The sequence below is a fragment of the Gracilinanus agilis genome, chromosome 1 (genome assembly GCF_016433145.1).
Source record: "Gracilinanus agilis isolate LMUSP501 chromosome 1, AgileGrace, whole genome shotgun sequence".
NCBI classification, from domain to species: Eukaryota; Metazoa; Chordata; class Mammalia; order Didelphimorphia; family Didelphidae; genus Gracilinanus; species Gracilinanus agilis.
Genome location: NC_058130.1, coordinates 204,538,435 through 204,560,060, shown reverse-complemented (window position 1 = coordinate 204,560,060; position 21,626 = coordinate 204,538,435). Strand labels below are relative to the sequence as shown.

The window sequence follows — 21,626 nt, the reverse complement described above, 5'->3', positions numbered from 1 at the left end:
GGGTGGTTTTACTTCCCTCTCCTTCCTGGAATCCCCCCAAATCACATACAGGCAAATCTGGTATTCAAGGGATCCTAGGTGTTTCTATTCCTTTCAGCTGTATTTAAAAGAACAATGACTATACTTTTAAATACAGGAAAAGGCAGGAGAGACAGACAGACAGACACACACACACACAGAATGAGAGTATGAGAGAAAGAGAGACAGAGACACAGAGTGAGGAGGAAGGTAGACACTGGGGAGAGGTTGGGGCCTGGATAGGTCTCTCTACTATCACTATCAAAGAAAAGGAAAATCGGCCCCAAATTAGTCATGTTTGGCAGCCCAATCTGTAAACTTCCACCTCTATGGGCTCAGCAGCAGATACTGGTTTCAGGGGGAGAAAGGGGGTAAACATCTGAACTAGGCTGTGTATCTTTAACACCCCCCTCTCCCCACTCCATGAAATTTAACTAGGGGAGATTTTCAGGCTGCTCCTTTCAGTTCTCTGGAATAATGATAGGAGTTGGGAGAAGGGAGAGTTGTTACACAGGATGGCCCTCCTCGGCAGTGTTTCCATTTCAGGTATCTAGCCCCATCTGTCAAAACCGATGACGTGGCTGAGGACCAAAGTGCATAGGTAAGTTGTGCTCCAGTGGGACATTGATTGGGGGAAATTCATAGTTCACTCGCATATTTGGCAGAGGAGGGACATAGGGAGCAGGGATGGGGCCCAAGTTCAGGGGAATATTATTGAACATGGGACGGACAGGAGGCAGAGGGAAGGGTGGGTGCACAAAGGGATAAGGAGGGATCCTGGCTTGGTGAAGATTTTGAGGAACAGGTCTTGGGATGACTTCAATCCTCTGTAGTTTTTCAGGAGCTGCCTCCATGGGGGGCCCAATCCGTTTGAAATTGTTCTCTGAAAAGGAGAGGTGATTTTTAGAAGAAAAGAAAAGTTAGAACTTAGTTCTGAATGTGGTTGTCCAATCTGTATCTCTAAGAAGCATGTTTGTCACCACCAAGGGGTATGGACTTGGGCTCTAAGTCCATGTATGATATCCATGGCTCCTATCTATGAAGACCAGGTGTGACTAGAATGTAAAGAAACTGGCTTCATATACAAACATATGTACCCCAATCAGCGTGGTCCTTTAAAGTATTCATTATGTGATACCAGCTACTAGTTTTACTTAACAGTGATGGGAAAGGGTTAGTCCTGAAGTCCCTTCTAATTCTGAGACTCCAGGTTCTTCTTTCAATTCAATTCAGTTCACCAAGTATTTATTAAGTGGCCTCTATGTACCAGGGAATATGCTAGATACTGGAGCTACAAAAAGAAAATACGTCCTACTGGAACCACTTTCAGAACCAATCTACAAGCTATACAAGTCAAGGGTTATTATTTTTTAGCCACAATGCATTCTGGGCAAATGTTACAATCTGGCTTAATCCATTGCTATCCTGAATGCATCAGCTTTGGTTCTAAATGATTCTTGACCACTTCCCATAATTAAATCCACCCACTTTGGAGGAAGATCTGCGTCCACTGTGTTCCTGGTTCTGGAAGTAATTCCAAAAGAAGAATTTCCAAAATGGTATTCTCAGTATACAGTCACCCTTCTTCATTGCCATCCTTAAGATGACTAGTATGAAGGGAGGGCCCACATCCATTTGTATGTACAAATTATGGTTAACTCCCCCCCAACAAATTACCCCCCCTAACCCAAATGAATATTTTGCTCATACCCTGTACAAACAATGCAATAGATTTAGTTGAGTTTGCCTCATTAGCAAACCCGGGCTTATATAGATGTCTATTCAGGAAAGGTCCGCTCCAGCTAGAATGTATTCCTTTAAGCCTTTCCTCTACAATTCACCCATACTCATGCTGAAGGCAGTGGGAAAACAGGAACATTTACACAGTTTCTGGAGTTGTATATCTGTGGACTCAAGTCATATTGCTACTTAGCCTATGTATGCCCTTTTGAGATCAAAGAGAAAATGGACACACACAGACACAGCAGCTCTTTTTTGTGGTGGCAAAAAAAAACCAAACCCATCCTACTGAGGGTAGGATCTATCAACTGGAGAATATGATTATGATGGAATACTACTAGGGCATAAGAAATGATGAAAGGGATGATTTCAGAGAAACATGGGAAAGGCTTACAACAACTGTTGTGGACTGAAGTGAGCACAGTCAGGAGAACAATTTAAATCAGGTCAATAATATTGTAAAGACAATCAACTTTAAAAGGCTTTGGGCACTCTCATAAATACAATGCCAGCCATGAATCCAGAGGATTCATAATGAATCAAGATACCCACCTCTTGATAGGTGATGGACCCAAGAGTATAGAATGAGATGTGAGTTTAAAAAAAAAAAGAAAAAGGAGAAAAGGCCATGGTCATTATGGGAATTTGTTTTGCTTGACTATATATATTTGTAACCGGGGTTTTGCTTTTCTTGCTTTCATAGTAGAAGGGTGGAAAGGAACTGAGAAGAGAAGATGGATCTTCATTTGAAAAAAAAATTAATTCAGAAAATTAATAAAATTCACCCTCATTACTCTACAGAGATACTGGTTAAATTGAACAACTTGCCTCCATTTTTCTTCTTTTGTTCTTCTTCCGCCTCCTTCTGAATTTCTTGGATGAGTTTCTCATCATCTTCCTAAAATAAAAGAATTGGTAAGCTTGTTATTTCTCCGAATGGCAATTTATACTCTCTGACTATAGCTCTGGCTAGAATGATCTGGCATACTACATTATGGTAGCATGCCCCATTGTACTAGTCACATGGCTGGATCACAGATGTGTCTCTGGAATTTTCTTTTATTTAAACCAAACCGACATTAAGGGCGGAAGTCCTCTTCTCTCCAGGGCTTCTCTGGCAGAGCCATTCCACACTATCACCCTGCCTCACCAAAAACAAGTCATAATCAGTCTTGTGAGAATTCATCAGCAGAATTCAATTTCTGGAGGGGTATGATGAAGCCAGACTTCAGAGCCAACAGTTTAACAATAATTATTGGTTAAGTGTCTTATTTTCTTTTTCCTCTCTCCTGAGCCTAATAAAACGTGTACAACACATTTAGGGGCTTAAGTGAAACAAACAGAGCTTTTGCCCAAGTAATTTGGCCATGAAACACTTTATATATCAACACATATACCGATTTAGGAAAAGCCTGCAAGAACCCAAAATTGCTGGTCTGGAAGTCTGGCAAAGGTGTATGCAAGGTGCTCTTGCCAAACTGGCTCCTGTCTGTCTGATGAAATGGAATATCTTTGACTCAAGTGCCTCATGTTTGTGGAAGGATTTCTGACAAGCTGGTTTGAGGTAGGGGAAAATCTTTTATAACTAAGCCTCTGGTTGTGCCTGTTGGAGGAGGAGGTCCTGTGCTTTGGGGGTAGGTAAGGAACTAAGGAAAAGAGGAGGCCATTACTAGGCTCCTCTGCTTCCCTTGGGATTCCTCCTATATTTTAAGCAGGTGAGCAGGCAGGAGGAGAGGGGAAGAGAACAGGATTGGATTTGTAGTAGTTGAGGGGAGCTGGGTCTCACTACTAGGATGGATCTACACAGTCCATATAACTCACAAGACTTGTAGAGAATAAGGTCTAGGTTTGCTTTTCTACTTGGTAACTCCATTCCTTAGCCCAAGTTCCTATATCATCCCAGAGTTCCCCTTCTCAGGTATAGAAAGTAAGGATTCCCTACAAACTCTTCTCTATAAAAAGTGTGGTTGGAAACTTGGCTTTGTATAGGAAGTCTTCTTTTGTGCTCAGGAAAGTTGAGTTTTTGCCATTGTTCCATTGCCGCTATCTGCTACTTTCTCTGGGGTTAAGTGACAATTCTCTTCTGGGGGCCATGTTTACCTGGGCAAGCCTTAAAGAACTGGATTCCCCAAAAATGGCTTAACAGGCATGTAAGTTAAATGCAAAGGAAGGCATGATACAAGCTAGCAAAATTCTCTTTGGCCAGCTTTTGGGTTTATGTTTTTAAAGTAGATATATTTTAAATTTCACAACTTCAGCATGGCAGCAGACACAGTGAGAAAGATTTTGCTTGTTAAAATGCCAACCCTTCATTTCTCTGGGCTGAGCAACAAGTAAAATTATTTAAAAGAACTTAGGCTAAATCTACTTCTCTCAGTCCCAAATGTGAGACTTAGAGGCTGCTATCTGGTCCTTCTTTGACATACTGGCTTGAAGAAAACCAGAATGTGTAATTCTCTCCTGTCCACCTGGAGAGCCATTAAGCTTTTTAAATGACAACACTGCATTAAATATTTATGTTCCAGGAATAGCTTTGGAGTGTTGGTTTCAACAGTTAAAGCTTAATAGGTCTTAAACCATAGCTTTGTAGTAGCTAAACTGCATTAAGGTCATGGAGATAAGATCATGTACTAAATGGCAGAAATATATCAGTTCCTAGGTACCAATATATGACTAGATCTTAGGATAGAGAATTCTCAATGTGTTAAAATGAAAACATTAATTATTAGAAAGAGACAGACTTTCATGAAAAGTGTGACACCAAGCCATGCACTAGGGTCTTTCCCCATTAGTTATCAGCAGTAAAATTAGGGAGCAGCCTCTGGTGTAGGTGCAAAAATACTGTTCTGGGAGTCAAGAAACTTTTGAGGTCTAGACATGAGTGAATGAGTCTTCTTTTTCTCTTGAGGCCTTGGTCCTCTCCTCTGGCAAAACAAAGGGGTTAGACTTAATGATTGCTAAGGTACTATTCAGCTTGAAAAAGCATATGATTCTTAGTAATACATGCATGTTTAGCTGCCTCAAAAGAAAGGTAAATTGAGGGAGAGAGTTCATACTCAAATATGAATGAGACAAAAGTGCAACCAGCATTTTATTAGCTGTCTTCCCTTTGGCATGGAAGGAGTTCTATCAACTTTGTGAAAGCTACACCAGGTAAACCAAAAATACAACCCAATTTGGGTTCAGGTCACTATTTAAATATCAATGAAGTAAAGACAATTATCCTGATCTGGGCTTTCTGACTTGAGATATGAACACCACCAGCAGGACTAAAGCAATTTTCCCAGAGTGCCCCTGGCAGGCAGAAAATGGAAGTGAAAAGGGGAATAGGAAAAAAAAAAAAAGGATAGAGGAAAAAAGAAGAAGTAGGGGTTGGTTAGATAGTACCAATAATTCAGTCAGGGTACTTCTGGTGCCTAGATTGCCTAATCCTGATAAGAAATGCATTGGTTGTTGCCTTTTTAATTATCTTTTCCCAGTTACTAGGCTTATCCAGGTAGTTTTCCTGGAGAAAAAAGAGACACATACTCTAAAGGATTTCTCATTATCATCTGATTTGATTTGAAATGACTGTTAACTATAACTGCAATTCCAGCTAAGAATCAGCTGTGGGAGTTTGCAGGGATATAGCAAACCTATACTTTCTAAATATGATTCCATCCAACAGCAATTACCCAGCAGCCAGCATCAGCAGACAAATCACTTTTTTTTCAGTAGCAAAACCTTACACTGTCACAGGATGCCTCTGACAGAATTACCCAGAGTGTGAGGAAGGAAAAAGAGCTTTTCTTCTCTGTGGAGTTCCAAGGTCTCTGCACACTCACACATGGGAAAGTGCCAGGAACCACTGAGCTAGGGAACGGATGGACGCACACATGGCATCTGGTTGGCTTTGATCAATAGTGATATTTTCATGACAAGTCCAACTGTTCCTGACAGAAATTCTTCAGTGAACACATCCAATTTTTTCTTTTAAATATTCTCTCAAGTGGATCTGAGGTACTTGCATAAATTGTTTTGTGTGTTTAGATTTCTAAAAACTTTTCAGAACAGATTTGTTGGCTTGTGCTACTAATCTGACAGATCAACATGCTTCAAGTGATGCTTGATTTAGTATTTCAGCTGAGTGGCAAAGGATCAATTCCGTTGTCTTGGGAAAAGCATATTCTTCACTTTTGGAGGGGGGGGGGAAGAAGAACCTCTTTCCTATTTTTACTTTGCCTTTAATCCTCCCAGTTGGTAGATGAATAAAGCCATTTTAAGCTTTGTTTGGCTGCCTCCTGGGATATTTAATTATAGTTATAAATTGGTAGGATCTTGATTATTTTGTGGAATCATTTTTATCATAAATTATGGGTACCTAGACTTAAACTCTGGCCTATAAGGAAAAGATTTCAACCTTCTCTTACTGAGTCAAAGTACCCTACAGATTCAGCAATGGAAGAAACAAATAAACAAATGACTAACTTCTTTTATGTTGCTAAGAACATAGTCTCAAAATTTCCAGAACCTACTTTATTTTTAGTTCTATAAACCAAGAGGAGTCACTTTGGAATCTTACTTCAATAATGAACTATTAGGACTTGTGGTGATCCTGGTTTTCAAAATGATCTTTGGTCTTGCCACTTAATTTGTATGGGTTTGGCTGGCAGATGGGGCCTATTGATTCATTTCCTGGGAAAGGGCTCTTTGTAATCTTAAGGGAATAATTCTTGGTGTCCTTTGCATACCATATTTCACGTTAGGTACACTCAGAAGAAAAGTTCAATTTTTTACAAATATCATATAAAAAGAAAATCTGGGATGTTTGATTTAGGGATCAACAAGAGTAGAGGAAAGAGTCTAATGTTTCTGACTCCTTTCTTCCTTACAGTAAAGGGTTGATAAAACTAGGACAACAATTTTAAGGTATCCTTTCAGAGTGGAGCAAATTGCTATCTATACTCCCCCTTCAAGATAAGGGCAAAGGGTAAAAAATAAAAGAGAACTACAATGTTTCACATTCTTTGTGGTACTGGATGAGCTTTCCCCATTGCTAACAAGCTAAAAACTATCTATGGGCTCTAGGTGAAAAGAAATTGCAAAGAGATACAGAAGATACATAATGTGCTGTTATCCTTAACCAATGTATAAGGTGAGCCTCTTTTAAGATTAGACTCATTCTTAAAAAAAAAAAAAAAAAGTATGGTCTACAAAATTTGAAATTACAAGACATTTCTTGCCCTTTAGGGAAATCAACTTTTACCTTACTAAATTACTTTATTCATTAAGTGTGAAGATATACCAAAATTAACTAGTGGAAGGCAGCTGTAATAAAGGAGATGATGGGCTGACATTCAAAGAGAGTGTCTACATTGCCAAAAGGGTTATTTAGGCTAATACTTTTTATTTGATGGGATCAGTTTGCTTAACCAGACTACAATCACTGTCTTCTAAGATATATGCCTGAAGATATATGCTCAGTGGCTCAGTGGATACAGTGGATACAGAGCCAGGCCTGAAGACAAGAGGGCCTGGGTTCAAATCTGCTCTCAGATATTTCCTAGCAGTGTGACCTAGGGCAAATCACTTAACTTCAATTGCATAGCCCTTGTCCTTCTCTTAGAATTGATCTTAAGACAGCAGGTAAAGGTTTAAAAAAACAGACACAATAATATATATATATATATATATCTGATTAGCTTTGGCTGTTCTTTCCATTTCTTCCCATTTGTCATAAAAGCTAGCATCTACAAACTGCTTTCCCCAGAAAAGTATGAATAGTGGTATGCTTTTCACTAAGTTCATGCTAGAACTTTTCTAATCCTCACCAGAAATCTTTAACCTCAAGTCATATTCTTGCCATATAAGATTTAATAACTCACTTGGCAATAAAATCTCCATATGCTGCCAACTTGTACACTACCCTCTTCCCTCACACCCCTTGGTGGCCTTGGCTGTAGTGCCTTTTTGCCTCAAATAATTTCTCAAGAGGTTACCCAAGCGACTTGAATGCTATGAGGAGAATGCCTCGGCAAACTTTCTCTTGCTTCCTCCACAACTACTTGTCTGGTTCTGGATGAGTCCCAGGGAAGCTCAGTCTGGAACCATGTTATATTGGAAATCCTGACTTTCCCCCAATTCTGTGGCCAGTCAGGAGATTCTCAAAGGCAAGCCTAGAAATCCAATTTGGTCCCCAAGCTGACCTAGTCACCTTTGGGGTGCCTCTATTCTGGGCTACTTCCCAGATCTCCTATCCAGATATACAATTTCCAAAGCAGGGCCAGAAATGCCAGGGATGCCTTTTCATACTTAATGATGTCGGGAAAAGTTTTTAAGTCAAATGATCCACTGAGGCAATTGTTTAAAAAACAAAACAACAAAAACCCCAAAACTTCAGATGATGTCTCATATCTCCTTCCCTCTTTTTCTTCAGGGTGAAAAAGAGTGAATCAATGAAAGAGAACCTGGGTTTTAGGTTTCTAGTCTTTGCTCTCTTGTTCCTAACCTAAGGGAGAAAAATTCTTTAAATCAGGTATAGTAACTTATTTGTGGAAACTAAGATCAGGGAAAGAAGACACGGTGGAGATGTAGTAGGACACTGGCCTTGGAGGCAAAAGACCTGGGTTCTAGTTCCCATTCTGATGCTTACTATCTATGTGAATGAACTCTGTCAATAACAGAGAAAAAGCTTTCCCTTCACTCATGTGCACAGAACCCAGAGAGTCAATATAATGCTGAAAATAAAAGAGTAAAGTGGAAGTCTGAAATGTTTTCTGACATTCTTCTCATTGGGAAGAGAGATTCCAACATAAAGAAATGAGCTGGCTGTGTCTCAAGAGGCAGAAGATTTCATTTCCTTTCATTGTGGCCCTTTGAGCTCAGCAGGACACAGAAAGTGCTAAGAAGCCTCTACTCCTCAAGCTAGACCTATTGTGAGGTTTTTTTTACAGACAGGATTTTAAAGGAGAAGGCAACTCAGCTTCTAGAGGAAATTCAACTCTAGTGTATGTGTGTGTGCATGTGTGCTAGTGTGTTAAGAGTGAGGCAGCTCACCAGAGAGCTTTTAATTAGGAAAAGAGGAAACTGAAAACTGTTAAAACTTAACAAACCAACCTTGGTAGCCTTGTCCACGAGGCTAGAATCTGGACAAAAGAAGATGAAGGAAGAGAAACTACAGCAGTGCCACTGACTATGGGTCTAAGGCTCCAAAAATAGATATTAAGGCAGTTGGCACAAAGAGATTTTTCACCAAGGCTTTTTCTAAAGAACCATTTTATCCACTGTTGTCTCTGGCATCTCTAATTACTGGTGTCAAGAGCTTAAGAGTCTATCAGCCTTTTCTGTACTAAAAGAAGATGGATGATTTTTCTTCTTTGTTTTAAGATTTTTTTTTTCTTAAAAAGGTGACCAAGACCCAACTGCTATTTCCCACTACTGTGCTTTTTTGAGTGGAGGGAGGAGGGAAATGTTTTCTAGATTATGTGTGGCCACAGCTGTTGCTAATAAACCTTGCAATGATTTCATGAAAGGCTTCCAAAGAGCTAAGGGTTTAGTTTCAAATTATTCCCAGATCAGCTGCAGAGAGCCTGAGCAACACCAGGCACAGACTTTCCCCTGCAAGTCCCCCTGCAACAGGAAATGGGGGTAGGGGGAGAGACACAGCCTTCAGTAACTGGAATAGTATGCAGCTGTGGGTCCAACGCAGCAGGAAAGCTGTACTATGTATTTGGGAAGGAAACAAGAGATCTTACTGGACTTTGATTAACTCCAACTTCTATCTGGTCAAGTTAAAAGGGGCAAACACATGAATAACTTTATGTCAAGAATTCCTCTATAAGAACCATTCTAAGAAAGAGTAGTTATATTTTCCTCTTCCTTTCTGGGCTAAGAAGGTGCCCAGCCTTTTCAGTCATAATGGACTGAAGTGCAGCTGGAATATTTTTGAAAAACCCCTAGTCAGTATCAATTCTAAGACCAAAGAGCATCCAAGGGCTAGCCAATTGAGGCTAAAAGTGACTTTCCCAGAGGCACACAGTTAGGAAGTATCTGAGATCAGATTTGAACACCCAAGTCCTCCTGATTCCAGGCCTAGAACTCTATCCATTGTGCCCCTGGAATACATTTTAACATTTGGCCTGATTTTTGACCATACAGACATCATTCAGATCAGTGACATGAAGTGTTCTCAAAATGAGAAAACAAATTTAGTCTGCCCTAGTTGTTTTAGACAGTCAAATACATTGTGAAAACATCTTTTGTGATGCCCAAAGCTTCTATATCATGGGTCCTGGGCTCCAAACACTAAGATCTATAGGCTGATCCAAAGATCTAAAGAGTCTAATCTGACATCTCTACAAACTATTTGCCAACTTACCATGAAAGACCAAAGACAAATCATTTCACTTGAGTCTCAGTTTCCCATTCTGTAAAATGAGGCAATCATATTTACATTGCCTTCTTCACAGGGTTATTTTAAGGATCAAATGGGAGAATGGCTGAATAAAGCACTATAGAAATGGAAGTTATTCTTGTTATGGACTTAAATGCTTCTCTACGGTTTTCAGAGATTTTCAGAAGGGAGGACAAGTAGCTAGTGGCTTTTCTGTAGACCTTTCCCTCAAAGATTAGGGACACACAGGATTCCTATTCCATTTCATGATCTCAAGGTTTCAGAGAAATGAAAAGTAGTTCTCCTTTAAAAAAATTAGGTATTTCTTCTCTATAGTTTAAATTATATTGATTGGTATAAAAAACTGTAAATGGATGAAACTTCAATGATCACTGATAATTCATTTCAAATGGTCTTATTTTAATAGGTGAAGACAAATACTTGAAAAACCTGTTCAAACCAGGTGAAAAATTGGAAGGCAACACTTAAAATAACCACCTAACTTTTCCTAACAAAACTTCTGCCTATTCCCCCATTCCTCATGAGGTCCTTTCAAATTTTCTCAAGTGATTCTTAGTTATAATTTCCTTTAAACAGAGAGCAGGAAAGCCCAAATTTTTACCCAGAATAAGAATAGCAAATTCCCAGATGACTCTAGGAAATTTTGCTTTGCCACTTGGGTTAATTAAACTGAAGAATAGGGTCAGATGACAGTATAGCTTTTGTTTTACTTTAATGACTCTATGAGCTTCTGAATAGCTTTTGTTCTTACCAGCCCAGAACAGATGCTGCCTCTGAATACAATCAGCTGCTTAGTAGGAACAGAAGAAACTGGGCTAGTCCTGAATACACAAACCAGTTTTGATGGGAGATGGAACAAATGGAATGAGATTCACTGGATATGCCAGAAGAGGACATCAGAAGTATTTGCAGAAAGTGGAAGAGGGAGAACAAGTGTCAGGTCTAATTCCATTATCAGCAAATACTGTGTTGCCCAAGGCTACAAAGATGTCAGTTCAAAAAAGAAAAAGGACAGGTTGCAGTAGTAGTCAAATAGAGAAAGCAAATATTAGGAAGTCAAATTATCAATTCAATAGGTATTGGCAAAAGGAGTGGAAACAAGAAAAATAATAAAATTAAGAAGAGATCTTACTAGGAAAAACATTTAACTGTCTCTATCTGAAGCTAGTTGCCCTTTAGTTTATCTAATCTTAAGAAATCTAATGAAATGAGGGGATTACTTCTCTTAAGACCTCCAAGGCACAGAATGAGGGCCACACAGTCAGTCACAGGTAACTTCCCCAGGGTTCAATTAACATCTAACCCCTAGGCTGGCTAACCTGCAGCCTTATGGTGTGGTATGGTTGGTGGCTTAGACTAATGGAGGCAGTCGTGACAAAGATCGTAGCTAAAGAATGGCAAACTTGCCTTTCCCCAAGGCAAGAATTCTTTCTAAAACATTCTGGATAGAGAGACATCCAGTTTCAATTTGATTATTTCCACTGAGGATGGCATAATTACTTTATACAGAATCCCATTTGTGAAATGCTGAAATGTTTCAAGAGATGTGTGATCTTACAAATAAGTATTTTTTCCCACTCTGTAATTGCAGATTACAATCCCTTAGTATCCTGTTATCTTGGGCAATTCTTGACCAGGTCTTCCACAGAGAATCCTGCTGATAGGCCTTTCTTGGGAACCATTTGAAATGTGCCAGTACTATGTCTGAGGCTTACTACCTTTCCCCAGTTATATCCTTTGTGCCACATGCTGTAGCTTATTTGTACCCACCATGTATAGCCATCTGGGTCACCTGCCACTTAAATTTCTTAGAGAGTATAATTTTTCAAGATTTGCAACTATACATCATTGCTGTAAGATTTGTAACTGTAAGTATTGTTGAAATACTGAGTTGAAATCTACTTTGAAAATTCTACCCATTGACCTCTTTATATCAAAAGAATAAATTTCCTCCCTTCTATGTGATGGCCTTTCAAATGTCTGAAGATGACTATCCAAATTCCCTTTAGATCCTCTCTTTTTCATATCAAACATCCCTAGTTTCCACAATTATTACCCTCGTGGCATGATTTCTCTCACATCACTCTGGTGGCAACTCGTTTATTGTTGTCAGTGACCCCTGGAAGAATATAAGTGCTCAGAACTGGATGCAATACTCCAGATACAGTCTATATAGCCCCAAATACAATAAGAAACTTATTTTCCTTAATTGACTATTTTTTTCTACTATGAATGTAGTGAAGTACTATTGCTCTGAAGCCAAGAACATGAGAAAAGCAGATTTTTTTTAAAACAAAATTTTCAAATTCATCTGATTCTCTCATATACAAATCCTTGTTCTGTGTTTCTGATCCAACTTCCAAGTACTAACTTTACAATGCGGGCTTAACCAACAAAGGGAGTTCAGCTGCCTGCACAAGAGCCCAAACTAGAGTTGGCCTAGAATTTGATTGCTGAAATGGTTATATGACCTTACTGAGAGATGAAGGTATTTTCTCCATGTAGGCAGACTACTGTCCCTACAGGCCTGCTTATATCGGGGACTCCTGTTTGAATTCTCCCACAAATTCATCACGAGAGCCTGTTTAGCATACAAAGTGGTCTTTTTTCATATTCTCTTCGCAATGCAGGATGTCAGTAGAACATATGGGTCACCCAACAATGGTCCCTCAATGACTGGAAAGAGAAATGGACTAGACTTGTGATTGTATCAGTGTAGGAAGCTACAGGGTAAGGAGACTCCTGCTCCCAATGCAGTCTGGGACATTCTGTGCCACTTAGTCTTGGAAAGTTTTTTGGGACACAGCCCAGGGTCACACTAAGGCCAGGACTCTGTGGACTATGCCAGTAGCCTCTTATGCTACACCACTGAGTCACTTATTTTTTCACACATTTTTGTCGACATCCTTCATACCATAGCTCAGGTAACTGCTCATTTGTAACCTGCTCTAGCTCACCACAAATATATCTTCTTGTCTTTTGTATGACTTAATTAATCCCCAACAAACTGCAAAACAACCTAAAGGAAATTCATAATCATATAAAACAGTTTTAGCCTATCTACCCACAAAAGAAAAACCAAGTGGAATAAGAAAGCCCATAACCAGAATGTGATAAGAAGTTAAGACAACCAGGGCTTATCGAATACTGTAAATAGCTAATGAACTCAGCCTAGAGTTGGAGAAGAAAGATTTGGATTGCTATATAGCAGTGATTCCCAAAGTGGGAGCTACCGCCCCCTGGTGGGTGCTGCAGCGATCCAGGGAGAGCAATGATGGCCACAGGTGCATTTATCTTTCCTATTCATTGCTATTAAAATTTAAAAAAAAAATTAATTTCCAGGTGGCTAAGTAATATTTTTTCTGGAAGGGGGGGGCGGTAGGCCAAAAAAGTTTGGGAACCACTGCTTTAGGAAGATTATATAGTTCTTTTAAAAAAACAAAAAAACTTTACTTTCTATCTTAGTAACAACTCTAAATTGCACTTAGGCAAACAGAGTTAAATGATTTGCCCAGGGTTACATAGCTCGGAAGTATCTAAGGCCAGATTTGAACACAGGACCTCCTGACTCCAGGCCTGGGGCTCTATCCACTGTGCTCCCTACATGTCCCACACTGCTCTTTTAATAACTTTAAGATGGTTCCTGAAGCAAAGGCTCATCTTTTTGACAGTAGTCATCTTCCAGTGAAGTTTTGTAAAAGTATGGCTATGAAACATGGAATGCTACAATCTTCAAAAAGCTAAGTTGAAGATCACTTAAAACAACTTCTAAAACTAATCCAATTCAATTGAATTAAGTTTAGTTTGATCCAATTCCACAAACATTTATTAAGTGACTTAGTACAGCTGACAGGGCTAGGTGCTTGGAATACAAAGACAAAATAGAACAGACCTAGTTCCCAAAAAGTTTGGACTCTGCTAAGTGAAAGTCTCTTTCCGAAGCCACTAGACTGACTCTGTTAAAAAGAGGATAGTAGGAGGCAGCTGGGTAGTTCAGTGGATTGAGAGCCAGGCCTAGAGACGGAAGGTCCTGGGTTCAAATCCGGCCTCAGACACTTCCCAGCTGTGTGACTCTGGGAAAGTCACTTAACCCCCATTGCCCATCCTTAGCACTCTTCCACCTATGAGCCAATACACAGAAGTTAAGGGTTAAAAAAAAAAAAAAAAAAAAAAGAGGATAGTATATAGTACTTTCAAAGACAGCTCTTGAGATTTCAACTCTGTCCCATCTACAAAGGAAGATGCATTCATAATCAGCTTGTTTTGTACTTACTGTGGGGTCAGTCCAAAGAGAACATTTTGTACATTCCTGGCAAGGGGCTCCTGGTGATCGGGGATGCTGACAGAAGTGGTCGTACCCATTGATGGAAGCTCGACAGAGGTAGCACATTTGGGAACCACAGCGGCAAGACATACGGTTACAACCTTCAGATTTTATGAGGCTGGTCCCGCACTTATGACATTTTCTAATGCGGGCAGCAGTCATTTTCTCTTCACTGAAATAAAAAACAGAATGATTGTGAAGAGAACTACAATAATAAAGAAGAGCACTCCTTTTATTTAGCATGCAATGACAACCGTGTACAGTTAGGGGTGTTCAAATAGTAATAATGATTACAAGATATTACTTGAGACTTAAAATTGAGGAGCCAGAATAAGTAATCTTGGGCTATTTAGCATCTGTCATTTCTGATGCTTCATAAAAAGGGTTCAATTCAAGATGAATAGCTATCACTCCAGTTCAGAGAATCTTAACATAGGGTCTGTGAACTTGGTTTAAACATTTTTTTTTTGAAAACTGTATTTCAATGTAATTGGGTTTCCTTCATAACGTATCATGCATTTAAAAACATTATTCTGAGGTGTCTATAGGCTTCACTGGATTGTCAAAGTTTTTGCTAAGGTTAAGAAGCCTTGCTCTAGTTAGAAGAAGGTAAATATGGGCTGGGTTTAGGGGTGAGGAGGGAATAGGTCAAGTTGATCTCTCCAAAATTTGTCCTGTCAAAGCTAGTGTAATTGCCAGTGTTTCTGCAGCCCTTATAATATTCTGGAACTCAGGATATTCTATATAGAGCTATAAATTTCTGCTTAGGGCTACAACCTTCAGTTTTCTCTTTTCTATCTCAGTTCTAAGATCTTCCCAGTAATAATAATGATACTATTGTTATCATTTTTACATGCTACTATATATATATATATGTTATATATATATACACACACACATTTACATACTGCTTTGAAGTTTGCAAAACACTTTACATACGGTATTTTATCTGGCAATACTACTAGAATACAGGCTTTTCAATTCTTCTAAAGAATAGGCAACTAGTATTTATATATACTTCCTCAATACCCTTTAAGGAAGATATTAAAGACACTATCTTCATTTTGTGGATGAAGAAACTGAAGGTCAGAAAGTTTAAAATAATTTACCCATCCTCATAGAGTTAGCAGGGAACAAAGAAATCAAAACTCAGTGCTCTCCTGGCTCTAAGACTAGCTTTTAGTTGCCTTCTGAAAAGGAGTAGCAGAATCTGTCTGAGGGACAGACAGGTCTGTTTGTTTCCATTTTACATAACACTTACTTACATAAAACTTACACTGTGACCAATGGAACACACCCATTCCTCAATCCTGAGCCCTTCTGGACTTCTCTGAAGCATGAGCCACTACTGACAACATCCCCCTACTGGATATTCTCTCCTCTCTAAGTTTTGATAACATTCATCTCTCTTGGTTATTTTATTGATCCAACTTTTCAGGTCTAGGACCAGGTCTAGTGAAGGACAGCACAACGCAGGGATCAGATGGCAGATTCTGAAGTCAAGAAGATCTAGGTTCAAATTTGGCTTCAGACAGGAATTAGATGTGTGATTCTGGGAAGTCAGCTGACCTCTCTCAGTGACCTGCTCTCTCTAAAATTACCAATCACCAAATTTAATGGCCTTTTCTCAGCCCTCAATGTCCTCTACCCCTCTGCAGCCTTTGATACTATTTATCACTCCCTTCTCCTTGATACTTTCTTCTCTCTACATCATTGTTCTAGAGAATAGTTCTATTCTGGTTCTCCTCCTACCTTTTAGACTAGTCCTTCTCAGTCTCCTTTACTGGATCTTCCTCCAGGTCACACCCACTAATCATGGGTGACCCCACACCTTGTCCTGGGTTATCTTCTCTCTTTATACTATTTCACTTGGTGAACTCATTAACTACTATGGGTTCTAGTATCATCTCTATGTATATAGTATGTGGATCCAGCCTTTGTCTCTCTCAAACTCTTAAAACTTCACCAGATGCCTTTTGGACATTTCTAACTGAATATTCCATAGGTATTTCAACCTCATAGAACCTATTATCTTCCCTTCTGAACTTCCCTTTTACTGTTGTTTTTTTTAAAAACCCTGCCTTAGTAACTCTAAGAAAGAAAGGGCAAGGGCTAGGCAATGGGCCCTCAGCATTGCCTGCATGAACAGTTGTAACAGCTTTTTAGATGGTCTCATTGCTTCAAACCTCTCCTTGAGCTTAGGAGTTTTTTCTGAATCATGGTTAATGACGCCCCCCCCCCCATCCCCAAGCTCTAGTGGCTCCCAATTACTTCCAAGATAAAATCTAAACCTCTCTAGTACTTAAAGTTCTTCACAGTGTGACCCTTTCCTACTTTTCCAGTTTTCTTATATTTTATTCTCTCTGTGATCTAGGTCTATTTCCTAGTCTGTTGCAATTTTTCAAACATGACACTCCAGCTCCACCCCTTTCTCCCTGCCCACCTCTAGTCTCAGTGTCTTTATACTAATTGTCCACGGTACCTGGAAAATCTGCCTTCTCATTCCACTTTTTGGTTTCCTAGGCTTCCTTTAAGATTCAACCTAGAGACAGCTAGGTGGCTCAATGGATTGAGAGCCTCAGATACTTCCTAGTTGTGTGACTCTGGACAAGTCACTTAATCTCAACTGCCTACCTCTTATTACTTTTCTGCCTTGGAACCAATACTTGGTATTGATTCTAAGACAGAAAGTAAGGGTTTAGTTAAAAAAAAATTTACACACACACACACACACACACACACACACACACACACACACACAGAGCACTATATCTATATTCAGCTTAAATCTCACCTACTTCAGGTCCTTCCCAGTATCCCTAGCTACTAATACCTTCACCATCTCAGATTACCTTCTACCTATTCAATATAGTTTTTGTAGGTATTTGGTTATTTACATGTTGTTTCTCATGTGAGGATGTAAACTTCTTAATGACAGGAACTACCTTTGTCCTTTTTTCGGTATCACCAGCACTTAGACCATTGCCTGCCATATAGTAAGTGTTTAGTAAATATTTATTGACTGACTGAATATGATGATAACAGATAAAAAAAATTGATCACTGTTCATTTTAATCTAATTTGTTAGTTCCTCAAAGTGAATTAAGACTGAGCTATAGCTTGTAATAAATTTGAACCTAGTTCATGTGCCAAAAGAGCATAGAGATTCTCAGTTCTGTTGAACAGGAAGCACTGTCAAGGAGATGAAGTCTAGTAAAAACAAACATTTTACTGTCATCAACTAAATAGCACAACACACATGTTTGTGATTTTAGTAACTAAGTAGCTACAATCATACTTCTCAATCCTGCTACTCTGTCAAATTGAAGCAGTTCTTATTTAAAATGATCTAATTTGAGAATTCATATTCATCACCAACCCTAGACTGTCCCTACTAATGTTGCCTAGAATGCTTAACTTTTTTTTTTTTAAACCCTTACCTTCCGTCTTGGAGTCAATACTGTGTATGGGCTCCAAGGCAGAACAGTGGTAAGGGTAGGCAATGGGGGTCAAGTGACTTGCCTAGGGTCACACAGCTGGGAAGTGTCTGAGGCCAGATTTGAACCTAGGACCTCCTGTCTCTAGGCCTGGCTCTCAATCCACTGAGCAACCCAGCTACCCCCTAGAATGCTTAACTTTTGAGACTGAAAGGTATACATGGGTCCAGGATACAACAATGTTGAATAGGGTTGATTTGCTTTTTAACCATGGCTAGAATGCCTAGTCCAGAGTATGTGTGATGGTGGGAAGGGATTGTGAATAAATAAGCTTTTAAACAAGTTAGGAGGCTAGATGAATATGCTTGCTTTGTTGCACTGAACTGTCAATGGATAACAAGTTTAGACAGTAGTGTGAAAAGATAGATGTGTTGGGGAGGACACATTTCAAATGGGCCTTGGAATGAGCCTCGGAATGAATTAAAGACATAATATTCAGGATTATCCTGATTCACACATAAAAGAAGAATGTATGTGGAAGATGGTGAACACCCATCTAATAATATAGTGAAGCTGCAGGTTTCTAACAAAAAGCTGAGGAGACACTTAGTGGGAAGGCACACTGGAAAACATGCTAAAAGATCTTATTATGAATTTCAATTTTATTAACTGATTGTGTGACTTTGGAAAAATCATTTGACAATCTGGGAAAACCTATGGACCCCTCCTCAGAATGTTTTTTACAAAATCATATTTGAAAAAAAAAAAAAGCTAAATTTCAGATGAGTTGAGTGAAAATAAAGATGTAAATTTTTTCCTATCTAAATTCATGGACCTCTTGGAATCTATGGATCTGAACCTAAAAACCTCTGGCCCAGATGATCTTTACGGCTCCTTCCACTGCTACATTTTGTGATTTTATCTGCTTCTTTGGTTCCTACATTTTCCTGCATTAAGTAGTCTAGATCTGCTTACCATCCTATGGATTGATCTTGTAGGTTATAAAACTCCTTTGGCATTTAGCCTGTGTACATAATATATATATTTTAAATCTTACCTTCTGTCTTAGAATCAGTACTAAGTATCAGTTCCAAGATGGAAGAGTAGTAAGGGATTAAGTTACTTGTCCAGGGTCACACAGCTAGAAAGTGTCTTGGAGGTCAAATCTGAACCCAGGTCCTTTGAACTCCAGGTCTGGCTCTCTATCCACTAAGCCACTTAGCTGCCCCCAAAATTTTTAAAAATAGAAGTGTCCTGACTCTGGCTAGATTGTAGCTTTTTATTCTGTCTTCCACAACAGCTAGCAATAAATACAATTTAAATGTTTGATGAATTATTAATTCAAGGATCAATAAATGTAATGCATTGCTAAGGGAAGGAGGAAATAAGATCACATAGTACTTGCTTTCAAAGTTCACAACTTGGTAGGGTGAGAAGCAAAATTACAAAAATGTAGGTCTACAGACCTGGATAGAATAGAAAAACTATATATTGGGACTACAGGATCACAGATTATGATGATGACTGAACAAAGGATATTAATAAAACGGGATCTAAATTCACTTCCTATAGACGTATACACAAGGGACAAACAGAAATAGTTTAACAAAAGGAATCTCCTCCACTTTGATTTTGTTCCTCTCGCAGGATATTGTTCCTTGGAATGAGACAGGAAGAAAGGTCTAAACACCAGCTGTGCTTTGGCTTACTTTACCAAGAGGAAGGCTTATTGTCATTTCTCCTGTACAAACCAATCTGTATAACCATCTAAGGCAGAGGTAGGCAGACTAGGCCAATAGATGATGTAAGAATGGCTTTTTACATTTTAAAATGTAAAACAACAACAACAAAAATTCCTAGCTGGCAGGTGACTTCTGATCTCATGCAAGATGGCTATGAAGATTAGATTGTATGGGAAAACCCAAAGATTAAAAAATTATATACGTTCCTGTTATATCAGATTCTCATCTCCTGTTTTCTGAGTAGTAAAAACAATGGCAGAAAGAGAATCAGTGTTAGAATCTGGTTAAAAAGTGAGCACTCTATAATACCAGATTAGGAATGAATGTTTTATCTGGGAGGTATGAGATGATGCTGGGAGCTCAATAATTTCATGCCAATGATCTTAAATTCAAGGCCAAAAAGTGGGGTGAACACTCAAGATATATCATCTAAGATAGGAGGAAAAAAAATGAGAAGACAGTGTTACATAGATCAATCTGTGCACATATGTTTTTTTCTTTTTAAAACTCTTACCTTCCGTCTTAGAATCAATACATAGTATTGGCAATACTAAGGCAAAAGAGTGGTAAGGGCTAGGCAATGGGGGTTAAGTGACTTATGCAGGGTCACACAGCTAGGAAGTTTCTGAGGCCAGATTTGAACCCAGGACCTCCTGTCTCTGGGCCTGGTTCTCAATCCACTGAGCCACCTAGTTGTCTCCTTGTGTATATATTATGCTGCCAATTTCTTTAAAGTTTTCCAGTCACATACTAGCATATGTGACTTTTTACCATCAAAACTGGAGGAGGAGACATTTAGATAGATCAGAGGGTAGAGAGCCAGGCCTGGGGACAAGAGGTCCTGAGTTCAAATCTGGTCTCAGACATTTCCCAACTGTGTGAACCTAGGCAAATCACTTAGCCCCAAATGCCTAGCCCTTAACACTCTTCTGCGATACCTATTATCAATTCTAAGACAGAAGATAAGGATTATTAAAAAACAAAACAAAATTGGAGAAGGAAGGTAAAGGATGGAAGATGACTACATCTGCTATTCCATACAGTTGCACCTAGGAGATGTCTCTCCTCAACCCCAAAGTCTTGAGAAGAATAGATAGAAAAAGTATTAATAGTGATTAAACAGCTTTCAGCTATTCTTTTTAAGCTTCAGAGTGGGTCCTTGCTTGTTAGCTCTGATCCAAAGAAAAAATTATGAGCAAGACACTCACAGTTTTCCAGATTTTTTATGTGCAAATATATAAATATGCTCAAATTACAAATCATAGCATTATCAATCAACAAGCTTTAATTAAGAGTTTAATGATTTACTATGACTGTGCTACACACTAGTAATGGGGGTTAAATGACTTGCCCAGGATCACACAGCTAGGAAGTGTATGAGATCAGATTTGAACCCAGGATCTCCTATCTCTACGCCCAGCTCTCAATCCACTGAGCCACCTAGCTTTGCTCCCCACATGACAGATATTATAACAGTTCAAAATAAATTATATACAAATGAATCTTGTCCCCTTCAGGGTAGTCTCATTAGGACTATTTAAAAAAGACAGCAGCCATTATTCAAAACAAGGTTTGGAACATTTCTTTTGGAATCACAGTCAGAGCCTAAGGCATATTCTTTGGAATCTCTTCTTTTGTGGTAAATCAGTTGAAATGGTTGGGAAAAGCCCAGTCATTTGTTAAGAGTCAATTCTCACAAATTATCAGTCTCCTTACAGTCCCCAAATGAGTTGCAACTACAAAATAATTTCTTTGGGACTCATAGAATTCCAAAAAAAGGAAGAACCCATTAGAAAATATTAGAATTGTTGGAATAAGTGTACAACCATCCAGAGTGACTCTCTTGAAGGATAACATTCATTTGGATGTATGAGTTCCTTTGTGTTTTTTTAAAAACTGTTGTTCATAAAAGTTCCAAAGTCACTGTAAGGCTGGTGAAGGGCCAAAGCATCTAGGCATGTTTTGCTTTCAGG

At 39.0% G+C, this 21,626-nt stretch overlaps 1 protein-coding gene across 1 annotated transcript in view; it reads right to left on the bottom strand.

Annotated features, from left to right (window-relative positions):
- Window positions 1-246: 246 nt before the first annotated feature.
- Window positions 247-21,626, bottom strand: part of RNF216 (ring finger protein 216) — a 125,199-nt gene continuing 103,819 nt past the window's right edge. The window contains exons 14-16 of the mRNA XM_044659929.1: window positions 14,424-14,646; window positions 2,587-2,656; window positions 247-901 (exon numbers count right to left, since the gene is read on the bottom strand). Of these exons, the coding sequence (XP_044515864.1) occupies window positions 582-901; window positions 2,587-2,656; window positions 14,424-14,646 (613 nt within the window). The 3' untranslated portion in view covers window positions 247-581. The remainder of the gene's footprint in view (window positions 902-2,586; window positions 2,657-14,423; window positions 14,647-21,626) is intronic.